The sequence below is a fragment of the Chlorocebus sabaeus genome, chromosome 8, assembly GCF_047675955.1.
Source record: "Chlorocebus sabaeus isolate Y175 chromosome 8, mChlSab1.0.hap1, whole genome shotgun sequence".
NCBI classification, from domain to species: Eukaryota; Metazoa; Chordata; class Mammalia; order Primates; family Cercopithecidae; genus Chlorocebus; species Chlorocebus sabaeus.
This window is the reverse complement of record NC_132911.1, coordinates 18,951,323-18,963,701: the sequence shown is the minus strand read 5'-3', so window position 1 is coordinate 18,963,701 and position 12,379 is coordinate 18,951,323. Positions and strand designations below refer to the sequence as shown.

The window sequence follows — 12,379 nt, the reverse complement described above, 5'->3', positions numbered from 1 at the left end:
AGGGTTTCACTCTGTTGCTGGGGCTGGAGTGCAGCAGCATGATGGCAGCTCACTGCAGCCTCCAACTCCTGGGTTTAAGTGATCCTCCTAACTCAGCCTCCTGAGTATCTGGGACTACAGGGGCATACCACCACACCTGGCTAATTTTTAGTATTTTTTGTGGAGACGGGATTTCACCATGTTGCCCAGGCTGGTCTCAAACTCCTGGGCTCAAGTGATCCGCCTGCCTCGGCCTCCCAAAGTTCTGGGATTGCAGGCAAGAGCCACCCTGCCTGGACCATGTTTATATCTCTAATATAGAATACAATCCATCCTTAATATTAACCATAAGAAAAAATTAATAAAAATAAAACTAACCATGTCATTTGCATTTGAACTCCATGAGGCTGGCAGGCCACCTGCCGAGGAGCCCAACCCACTTCAGTGCTGGAATCCTAACCTGCCTTCATTTTCTACTCATTATTGAATGCCTGGTGGCCTTCATGAGGTGAGAAATACATTGCAGTTCTATGCAAGGGAAGAAGGACTCTGAAAAGAAAGTCAACTGCTAGTACCAGCCACGCGAGGTGGCTCACACCTGTAATCTCAGCACTTTGGGAGGGCGAGGCGGGTGGGTCACGAGGTCAGGAGGTCGAGACCACCCTGGCGAACACGGTGAAACCCCATCTCTACTAAAAAATACAAAAAATTAGCTGGGCATGGTGTTGGGCGCCTGTAGTCCCAGCTGCTCAGGAGGCTGAGGCAGGAGAATGGCGTGAACCTGGGAGTCGGAGCTTGCAGTGAGCCGAGATTGCGCCACTGCACTCCAGTCTGAGTCAGGAGTGGTGCCTCGCTCCAGGAGTGGAGTGAGACTCTGTCTAAAAAAAAAAAAAAAAGTCAACTGCTAGTACCAATGATGAAATAAGGCACTCTGAGTGAGTGAGTTCTTAGACATTTCTGATGGATTAGGAACCAGATAGTGAATTTGTCTGCCTGCATCTATGACATGAACAAATACGCAAAAATGCAGTATAGAGGAACAAGAAAAGGTGATGTATGAATTTTTTCAGCCAGTCCACCAGTCACTGCATCTATTTCTTATCAAGTGAAAGAAACTTTCAGTGGCAGTTGAAATAGAAATAAAACCAGTGAGGACAAGTCCAGAGCCACTGAACATAGGTGAACTGTGATGCAGGGGAAAGTAGGGACATTTCTGTTGCTCCACAGATGAAGACAGCCTCCAAGTAGATAATTTTTATTGCATTTCATGGAGTGAGTGATTTGCTTTCTAGCATCTGAGCATATGAGGATTTATAGCAGTCTTAGGACATCTCTTCCACAAATGTCACAGGTTTACTACTTCACCTGTAAAAACAGAGCTGACAGGTGATGGCACCGTAATAGTGTCTCATTTATTTCATGTGGTCTGGGAATGCGATATGCCATTTGAGCAGAATTTTCTAGGTAAGTGAGACAACAAAATATTTTTTAAAAAATACTATTTCAGAGTAAAATCTTAAGCATTTACCTGTTCCTTTTTTGAATAGAGTAAGCAGAATATGTGTTTATGGTACAACAGTGTAAACAGATCTGTGCTATTACAGGGATGTCTTCAAAGGCAATTTACATGGGTGAAGTGTTTTTTCTTTATATTAAATCATCATCGCTTCTCAACCTTTTGGCTAAGATGAAGTAGATTAAGTGATTTCAGATATTGATAATTAAAAGAAAGTAGTATTTTGCCCTCTCCCTTCTGTCAGGATGTTGCTTGACACTATTTACCATTCTCAGCACTTCTGCCTGTTACAGAGTTTCTTTTCCCAAATAGTCTTTGTTTTCTTGTTGAATATATATATTTTTTCCATTAAAAATCCCTCCTTTCAAAATTTACCCTTTTCAGTGTACTAGAGATTGGAACTTCAGATGGCTGTTACTTACCAACTGTCAGAATTCTATGGTAAGGTTAAAGGAAATCTGTAAGAGTAGGTGTGAGGGTTGTCTCTGGGTACAGTGAGTTTTGCTACAGACTTTACCTTGTTTGTTCTGACTTCTTGGATGCTCTTTTCATGATCTGGATTCTTTTCTATGTGCTGAGTTATCTTTTTTTGCATATGAAAAGTGACTCCAGGGAGTAAATCCTTCAGTGGAGGTTTATTCCAGGCTTTCATTAACCAGTTAGGCTAACACAAGCGAATCACATCTTCTCTGGGTCTCATTTTGCTCATCTGTGAAATGGTAAGCCTAGACAGGCGGATGCCCAAGATGTTTTCATGTGGTCAGGTGCCAAAACAATAGTTTAGGAAGAGAGTGTAAAGCTCTAAGACAGAAGTGCCTGAAGAAGAGAGATGGCTTTGCATTGAGAATGTCCTGGGAATCTACCCAGAGCAGAAGGATCAGATTTAAAAGGAGAAGGTGGACGCATAGACTTGTGCAGGGGCTGTGTCTGTGAGAAACTGGTAGACTTTTTCAGAGGACAGCAGTTATGGTGGTCAGTACATTTAACATTCATCATTTAAACCATTTTTTAGTGGACAGTTCAGTGGCGTTAAGTACATTCACATTGTTGCGCATCCATCACCACCATCCATCTTCAGAGTACTTTCATTTTCTCAGGCAGAAACTCTGTACCCGTTAGACCCTAACTCCCCAGTCCCTGCTTCCCCAGCCCCTGGCAACCTCTATTCTGCACTGTGTCTGAACTTTACTACTCTCAGCACCTCCTATCAGCGGGATCTTACAGTATCTGTCCTTTTGTGCCTGGCTTATTTCATTTAGCATAATGTCTGCAAGATTCGTCCATGTTGTAGCATGTATGCAAATGTACATCCTTTTTAAGGCAGCTGGTACTCCATTGTATGGATGGACCACATTTTATTTATCCATTTATCTGTTGATGGAGGTGTGAGTTGTTTTTATCTTTCGGCTTTTGTGAATAACGGTGCTCTGATCATGAGTGCCTAAGTATCTTTTAGGACCCCTGTTTTTAATTCTTTGGGATATAGACCTAGGTATATATGGAATTACTGAATCATATGGTATTTCTATGTTTAACTTTTTGAGGGAGTGCCAAACTGCGTTCCACAGTGGCCACACCATGTTGCTTCCCACCAGTAGTGCACAGGATTCAAGTTTTTCCAACTGGAGAAAGTTGTCAGCGGTCCCTAACCTTTTTGGCACCAGGGACCAGTTTCATGCAAGACAGTTCCACAACAAGGGGAAGGTAGTGGTTTTGGGATGACATTGTTCCACCTCAAATCATCAGGCATTATTTCAGTTCTCATAAGGAGCACACACCCTACATCCTTTGCATGTGCAGTTCACCGTGGGGTGGTGAGAATGTAATTCTGACCGAAGGCAGAGCTCAGGCAGGCATGCCTACTTACCCGCTGCTCCCCTTCTGTGTAGCACGGTTCCGAACAGGCCACGGACTGGTACCGTTCCGGGGCTTAGGGACCCCTGGAATCAGTAGTTTCATGTGCTCAATATAAACCAGCTTGATTGGTGCCCAGATTTTACAAAAGGCAGGAACAAGACATACAACTGGCACAGTAGGCGGGGTCCTGAATATGGAGCGTCCTGAAGGCCGGGCTGTGGTGTTGGTACTTTATTCTGTGGTATGGGACGCTGGCGAGAACTTTGAGCTTGGGAGATTGGGGTTTGAGTGGTGCTGTGGACATGTAAGGGCCAAAGGATATATGTGTGGGACCAACTGGGCCCCGGAGGCCAGGATATGGGTTAGCAGATGCTTGTCGTTATCCAGCTGGGAGACCGAGGCTCCATATAGGAAGGTTGGGAAGGCTGGGATGAATGTGGAGACTGAGAATGAATGTGGGTGAAGGGGACTCTTGAGAATGAATGTAATGTTTTGCAGGCAGGAAGTTTGAAGAGAAATTCTGCATAGGCTCGGTAGTGTGACATCTGTCACAACCCGTGTACATGCATGTCAGTGGGGGCGGGGAATGTGAGAGTCAGGAGTGGTGCCTTTCTTGTCCCTTGTGAAGGTCCTCAGTGGAAGACAGGGTACAGAGAGGTGTCTGCACCCGGTTAGCTCTGGCCTGCTGAAGGAATAGACATTTGCATGAATAGACTACAGATTATTGCATACCTGGAGACGTCCCCACCTCGTTGGGGGTCTTAGATCCTGGCCCTTTGAGTAGGAAAAGACTGGCATCAGGATGCTTGCACAAGGAGTAATTACACCAAACTCAAAGAAAGCTTAGCATTTATGGAAGGGAGGAAGGGCACGGAGGTGCCAGGTAGGGTGTTTAAACAAAGATCTAAGCTAGCTCCAGAGTCCTGATTTTGATCTTTAATTTGCATAGTGCATGAAATGATGCTGTTCTACACAAGATGACAAGGAAGGTGTTTGTGGGGCTACTTTGCTTTGTACTTGCCATTTGCACGTGTCAGCTTACTGGCTGAAAAACCATTCCTGCCTTTGGAATACTTAGCCTTCTCTCCCCACCACCCCCGCCTCAAGTTCTCTCCGTTCCTTTGTGTTTCCACCAATAAAGAGTTCCAGGAGGCAAAAGGAATTTTTCAGGTGTTGTCCTTCGTGTTTAAGGAAGACCAACTGAATGCTGCTCCCTCTCTGCAGGGATGGGAATGTGTGCCTGTGGGCATGGTGGGTGGATGGCTGGGTATGGTTTTTGGTGGACTCAGGTTGCAAGAGAGTTTTAAATAATGTATTTAAAATAGATGAAATTGTACTATTCACAATAGCAAAGCCATAGAATCAACCTAGATGCCCATCAGCTGTGGACTGGATAAAGAAAATGTGATACATATATACTATGGAATACTACACAACCATAAAAAAAGAATGAAATCATGTCCTCTGGAGTAACAGGAATGCAGCTGGAGGCCATTATCCTAAGTGAATGCAGAAACTGGAAACCAAATAACACATGTTCTCACTTGTAAGTGGGAGGTAAACATTGAGTACACATGGGCACTATGAAGGGAACAGTAGACACTGGGGCCTACTTCAGGGTGGAGAGTGGGAGGAGGGCGAGGGTTGGAAAACCACCTGTTGAGTACTATGCTGTTTACCTGGGTGACGAAATTATCTGTACACTAAACCCCTGCAACATACAGTTTACTTGTGTAGCCTACACATGTTCCTTCTGAACCTAAAAGTTGAAAAAAAAAGAAAATAGATGAAATTAAGGGATCCCAAATCAGATTGATAAGATATAATTAAAATAATTACCAGAGTATAGAGAAACCAGCTAAAAAATGGATGTAATGACTGCTGCAAGGCATGGTATGTGGAAGATAGAAAGCAGCATAAATTACGGTGTGTGGGGTGAGCCTGGGTGCTGTGACCTTCCTGATGGGCAGTGTACCATACCTGGAACCAGTGACCATGGCTGGTGATCTCTGTCACCCTGGGCTGATGATGCAGGCACCACCAAGGCAGCTGGCATTCTCTATTCGTAGGAGTTGTTATAAATAAGAATTACTGCATTCTCTAGGTTCTTCATAAATAGATGTCCATCTCTTAAGACAGGTTTAGGTGTATTGCTATCTGTATTTTCAACTCTGTGGATTTAGGTTTTTAAAAGTTAATGATTCTTAGCTTGCCTCTGGGAAAATGACTTTACTGGGGAAAAAAATCATTCCTCAGCCTGCATACATTTTTATTTGTATGTTAAACCATCAGCTGCATTTTCTGTGTTTATGACTGTGTGGAGAAGTTAACACTGCTGACACGAAAAACAGAAACTTGACGAGACACAGCCACCCACACCAGGAGGCCTGTTTCAGCTGTGCACATACGGCCTCTGTGGCGAATATGGCTGCTGTGCAGATAGGCCCTCTGTGGTGAATGTGGCTGCTGTGCAGATACTCTGCCTGTGGCAAATGTGGCTGCTGTGCAGGTACTATCTGTGGCAAATGTGGCTGCTGTGCAGATACGTCCTCCGTGGTGAATGTGGCTGCTGTGTAGATAGGCCCTCCATGGTGAATGTGGGTGCTGTGTGGATATGCCCTCCATGGCAAATTTGGGTGCTGTGTAGATACACCCTCCATGATGAATGCGGCTGCTGTGCAGATACGCCCTCCATGGTGAATGCAGCTGCTGTGCGGATACGCCCTCCATGGTGAATGTGACTGTTGTGTGGATACGCCCTCCATAGTGAATGTGGGTGCTGTGCGGATACGCCCTCCATGGTGAATGTGGGTGCTGTGCGGATACGCCCTCCATGGTGAATGTGGGTGCTGTGCGGATACGCCCTCCATGGTGAATGTGGCTGTTGTGTGGATACGCCCTCCATGGTGAATGTGACTGTTGTGTGGATATGCCCTCCATGGTGAATGTGGGTGCTGTGCAGATACGCCCTCCATGGTGAATGTGACTGTAGTGTGGATACACCCTCCATGGTGAATGTGGGTGCTGTGCGGATACACCCTCCATGGTGAACGTGGGTGGTGTGCCGATATGCCCTCCATGGTGAATGTGACTGTTGTGTGGATACGCCCTCCATGGTGAATGTGGCTGCTATGTAGATAGATACACCCTCCATGATGAATGTGACTGCTGTGCGGATACACCCTCCATGGTGAATGTGGGTGCTGTGCGGATACGCCCTCCATGGTGAATGTGACTGCTGTGCAGATAGATACGCCCCCGATGGTGAATGTGACTGTTGTGTGGATACGCCCTCCATGGTGAATGTGACTGCTGTGCAGATACGCCCTCCATGGTGAAAGTGGCTGTTATGTGGATGCGCCCTCCATGGTGAATGTGGGTGCTGTGTAGGTAGATACGCCCTCCATGGTGAATGTGACTGCTGTGCGGATACGCCCTCCATGGTGAATGTGACTGCTGTGCGGATACGCCCCCCATGGTGAATGTGGGTGCTGTGCGGATACGCCCTCCATGGTGAATGTGGGTGCTGTGCGGATACGCCCTCCATGGTGAATGTGGGTGCTGTGCAGATAGATACGCCCCCCCATGGTGAATGTGACTGTTGTGTGGATATGCCCTCTATGGTGAATGTGGGTGCTGTGCAGATACGCCCTCCATGGTAAATGTGACTGTTTTGTGGATACGCCCTCCATGGTGAATGTGACTGCTGTGTGGATAAGCCCTCCATGGTGAAAGTGGCTGCTTTCAGACTCAGTCCCACCTCATTTGGGCCCTGGGAGCTGGTTCACCTTGTGATCCCATACAACATCAGAGATGGGAAAAGAGCCTGTTGCCTCAGTGAGTACTACATTACTGAAAGAATGAACAGACTTTAAAGGGAAACACTTAACGTTTTCAAATAAGTCCTTTGAACTTCCTAAGAAATGAACCTTCTTTTCTTCCATGGCTTTCCCCTCTGGGTCTTTGAAATCTTTTCCATCATGAGCTCAGCAACTCTCAGCTTCCCAGACTTTGAGGGCAGTCAAGCAGGATACCCTTTTACTCAACGCATTGGTGAAGGCTTCCAAAGGGAACTTAGTCCTTGTAATTCCTCTGTGTCTGGGCCTTTAAATAGCTGTGTTCACTGCTGGGGAACTGTGCGTTTGGGTTTTCAGGTGGGGCTGTGAGGACAGCAGGGAGACACAAGACTACCTTGAAAACTCACAGGACCACACTCCTCTCTGTGGCACCTCAAAGAAATCCAGTCTTTGAACACAATCAAAGGGGCTGTAAAACCAGTGCTGCAGAATGAAAAGCTCCTAGAAGGCAAAGAACAGAGAAGAGAACTTGGCAACATTTGCAAGGAAGACATGTAGTTCCCACAAAAGAAAAGAAGAGGTAGAGTGAGGAAGAAAAAAGGAGTGGTTTGTGAGAGACCTTGAGAAGCTGTAACTGACTCTAGGCAGAAGAGAAATCTATTTATGTACCTTTCAAACTGTATTCCATTGCCGTGTCACTGGAAGTGAAACTCCACACAGTGTCACTTGTCAGGTTTCTCCCTGGAGATTTATTTCTGTAGCCAGTGAATGGTAGGTGCATTCTCAGTTTACTGTGGGGATTAAGGAGACATGAATAGAATCCATTGTACCTACGTTCCCCCTCATCCTGGGGGATACAGTCCAAGACCCCCAGCGGATGCCCAGAAGCACAGAGAGTCCTGAACCCTAGCTATAGTACGTTTTTCCCCATACGTACATACCTAGGATAATGTTTAATTTATAAATTATGCCCCCGGAAAGAGATTAACAACAATAACCAATAACAAAAGAGAATAATTATAACAATATATGGTAATAAAAAGTATGTAAACATGGTCTCTTTCTCTCTCTCTGTGTGTGTGTCTCCCTGATTCTCTCTCACTCTCAAAATACATTGTACTTCAGGTAACTGAAATGGCAGAAAGTGAAACTAGAAAAAGGGGACTACTGTATAACCCAAAAGATTTTCTGATTTGTTGAATTTTACCTTTGTTATGTGTGCGTGTGTGTGTGTGTGTGTGTGTGTGTGTATGTTTCCTGACTGTAGAGAAAATACTCTTAATACCAGAGATATTGGAAGGAAATGGATCTTTAAGCATCAGGGAAATCATTTGATCCTTAGATTGGGAAATTCTATCACCTAGACCCTAGGGAGGCTTGTTCTGAGAGGGGAGTTGAGATGCTGGTTCATATCTTCCACCTGACAAGCGACACTCTGTGGAGTTTCAGCAACAATGACATGGGATGGGACAAAGTTTGAAAGGTCCACAGACTTCTCTCCTGCTTCTCTACCTTCTCAGAGAAAGGGGAGTCGTAAGGATAGCTAACATTTGTTGAGGGTTTATTGCATGCTGTGTACTGTTCTAACCTCTTTCACATTTGAAAACATGAACTCCTCACAGTAACCTGTGGGGAAAATGAGGTACAGGAGCGTGAAGTAATTTTTCAAAGCAAACCTCTGGGGCCAGGATTTGAACCCAGGCAGTTGGGCTTGATAGTATGTGCTCTGATTCCCTGAGCCATGCTGCTGAGAGATAGGAAGGAAGATGTGAAACTAAATATGATGTATTCATACCACTGTATTGAATATTTTATGTGTTGTCTATTTTAATGCTTCTAGAAGCTTCCAGAGGGCCCCACAACCCATGTGACCAGCCCTGAACCCAGGTGTCCCAAAGAGTTCACTATGGTCAGTTCGTCTGAAATTGACATAATTTCTTTCCTTTTTTTTTTTTTTTTTTTTTTTGAGACAGAATCTCGCTCTATTGCCCATGCTGGAGTGAAGTGCTACAATCTTGGCTCACTCCAACCTCTGCCTCCTGAGTTCAAGCAATTCTTCTGCCTCAGCCTCCTGAGTAGCCAGGATTACAGGCATGCAACATGACACTCTACTAACTTTTATATTTTTAGTAGAGATGAGGTTTCACCATATTGACCAGGCTGTTCTCAGACTCCTGACCTCAGCTGATATGCCCACCTCAGCCTCTCAAAGTACTGGGATTATAGGCATGAGCCACTGTACCCAGGCTGAAAAGTCTTAATTTCTAAGAGATAATTTAAATGCTCATTTTTAAAATTAAATATAATTATTTTAATATTCTTGAAATCGTATTGCAGAAAATTTGGATGCTAGAAGAAAAGAAAAAACAAATAATCCCGCTCTGTATCATAGTCAGTCGTATTTTGGCCTATTTCCTAAAAATCCTTTTACAAATGCCTCCGTATCCTACGAATACAGTTTGTATCCAGCATTTCAAGCTTTTTGCCATGGTTTTATGCAATCTTCATAACTGTGGTTTTTAAATTCATGGTATTTTGACTTCTTTTGGTATTTTTTAATTGGGAGCATTTTGAATTTTTGAATAATTGTTGGAGAGATTCCATCTTAAACACTTTTTAAAGGCGTTCTGTGCTAGATCTCGGTTAAAAAACACTCAGCAGCCAAGGCTAATTTTTAGAACGATCTTTCCTTGTTTTTCTCTTAACAGGGATCTACCGAACAGAAAGGGACAAAGGGACATTGTACGAGCTCACCTTCAAAGGGGACCACAAACACGAATTCAAACGGCTCGTCTTGTTTCGACCATTTGGCCCCATCATGAAAGTAAAAAAAGAAAAGCTCAACATGGCCAACACGCTTATCAATGTTATCGTGCCTCTAGCAAAAAGGGTGGACAAGTTCCGGCAGTTCATGCAGAATTTCAGGTTGGTTTGTTTGCACGTGTTTATCTTCCTCCGCATGGTGTGTGTTAGAACAGTGGTATCACTTCCCGTCATCTCTTTCATTTCCCCTGCCGAGTACAAAGCCTCCTTTCTCTTCTTCAGCTCTATTTTCCCCACATAAAGTTTATCATTTGTATTTGCCTTTCCCTAGAGCAATTAGAAAACTGCCTTACGAGCATATTGATCTTCAGAAGTGAAAAGCAGGAAGGGCTGGGTTTTTGCCAGGATCTACAAAAATGACCGAATGCCTGTTATGTTCATTCTGACTTGCAGATGGGCTCGGGTTTGGGGATAACAGGAACGAAGACTCACAGACAAGTGAGCAACCTTGAGGCTTGAGGACCAGAGAGGAGGTGGCAGTGGTAGAGCCCACGTTAACAGTGGGCAAGCACTGGAAGGTGTTCTTGATCGGCTCTAGGCTACCTTCACCTGCTATCCTGTTCTAGTGGTGGCTGCAATGCATTGGATCCAAATCAGTCTTTTATTCTAACCTGCATCATCTTAGACTTAAATGTAGAATTATACCAAGAAGGTTTCAAGCCCACATTTTTGTAGCTACTCAATGAAAGTAAGTGGGGTTTCATTTTTCAGGCATGCTGATGAAGTTTTTACATGTGTGCCTTTAAGCCCTTGATTGTGTGGTGCTGGATCTTAGAAGCTGTGATGGCTCAGATGCACGTATTGGCTGAGGATAACCAGCTAAGTTATTTCGCCAGCTTGTTTTAAACATAGAAAATCCTACTTTCTAATCATAAATCTTGAAAGAGCAAGCTGATTTTTTATTTCTTTTTTGAGACAGAGTCTTACTGTCACCCAGGCTGGAGTGCAGTGGCACGAACTCTGCTCACTTCAACCTCCGCTTCCCAGATTCAGGCGATTTCCTGCCTCAGCATCCCAAGTAGCTGGGATTACAGGTACCCATTACCATGCCCGGCTAATTTTTGCATTTTTAGTGGAGATGGGGTTTTGCCATTTTGGCCAGGCTAGTCTTGAACTCCTGGTCTCAAGTGATCCGCCCAGCTCGGCCTCTCAAAATGCTGGGATTACAGGCACGAGCCACTGTACCCAGCCTTGATTTTTAATCTTCGTAAATTTACATTATTAAAAGGCATAATGTTCAGTATAAGGGTGTGGTTGATACTTTTCAAAATTCTGGTTCGTGAGCATACCCTATTTTAATGTAAAGGGTAACCCACTTATAGCTAAGTTTTTGAAGATCAGAATCAAATAGTCTTGGAAGAGACCTTTGAGGTCATCTGGTCTAATCTCCCCTTAATTCAGACTCTGTCTCTGACCTAGGGTTCTCTAGGCAATGTGTGTGTGCACCAGGAAGCTGCCCACATTGCTAGTCAAGCTGCTGCTTTGTTGACCATCTCTGGATGGAAAGTTCTTCATTGTTTGTATCTGAAGTCAGCTTCCATGTCTCTACTGCCTGATGGGTCTAGTTCTAGCCTCTGGAGGATTGAACAAGTCTGTTTCTTCTTAAACATCATAAGCTTTCAAGTATTTTTGAAGGTGGTCATCACAACTCCCCTGGTCTTTTCTTTCCATGGTATAGCAGTTCTCAATTCCCTTAGCTTTTTCATATTCCTTAGTTTGTGAACTTTTTTTATTAGCTGGAACCTGCCTTTAGCCATGATGTAATCCAAAGTAGGGTGGGCTCATTGATTGATCTTTTCCCAGTTTGTGGAATACTCCTTTGTGCATGATCACATAATTGTTTGCAGTGTTCCTCTGGCTCCAGTCCTGAAGTGGGTGTTTTTATAGTTTTGGCTTCTTTCGACCTTCTTCTCGTGTTTTTGCTCTCTTTCTCTGTAGGCCTTCCCTTTGGAATGGCACAATGCCACTGGTTGATTAAAGATTACGTCTCCAGAATAACTGAACCTGCAGAGTTTTGAATGCGGTTGTGGAACCTGAATGTGGTTTGCATTAGGCATTAAGTGAAATCATTACTGTCAGCAGCTAGAATGCCCATTTCTAGGACTAGGTTGTAGCAAGTTCCTTTGGCGAAGAAGCTGCCTATGTCTTACTGGGTTCAGGGTCCTGAGCTTTGATTGTCTGAGTCCTTGGACACGTTAGGCTTGCCGAGGTGGCGCTTACACTAAGGAATTATCTGCTCAGTGAAAGGACAAGTCCTCCCTGTGGGACTCCTGGGGCCTGAAATAGCAGGATTCTCTTGGGCGTATATGAACAGCTATTTCCTTAGTGTCATGAGAATTTTAAGCAATTAACGATAGGAAAAGAAACAGGAGGAGAAGTGTCGTTGAGAAGAGTTAAATGAGTAGCT

The 12,379-nt window shown here is 44.4% G+C and overlaps 1 protein-coding gene across 12 annotated transcripts in view; it reads left to right on the top strand.

Annotated features, from left to right (window-relative positions):
• CSGALNACT1 (chondroitin sulfate N-acetylgalactosaminyltransferase 1) overlaps nt 1-12,379 on the top strand; it is a 359,890-nt gene that overhangs the window by 298,542 nt on the left and 48,969 nt on the right. For all 12 annotated transcript variants that reach the window (XM_073017977.1, XM_073017975.1, XM_073017973.1 and 9 more), the window contains one exon: nt 9,858-10,074. In XM_073017977.1, coding sequence (XP_072874078.1) covers nt 9,858-10,074 — 217 coding nt within the window. The remainder of the gene's footprint in view (nt 1-9,857; nt 10,075-12,379) is intronic.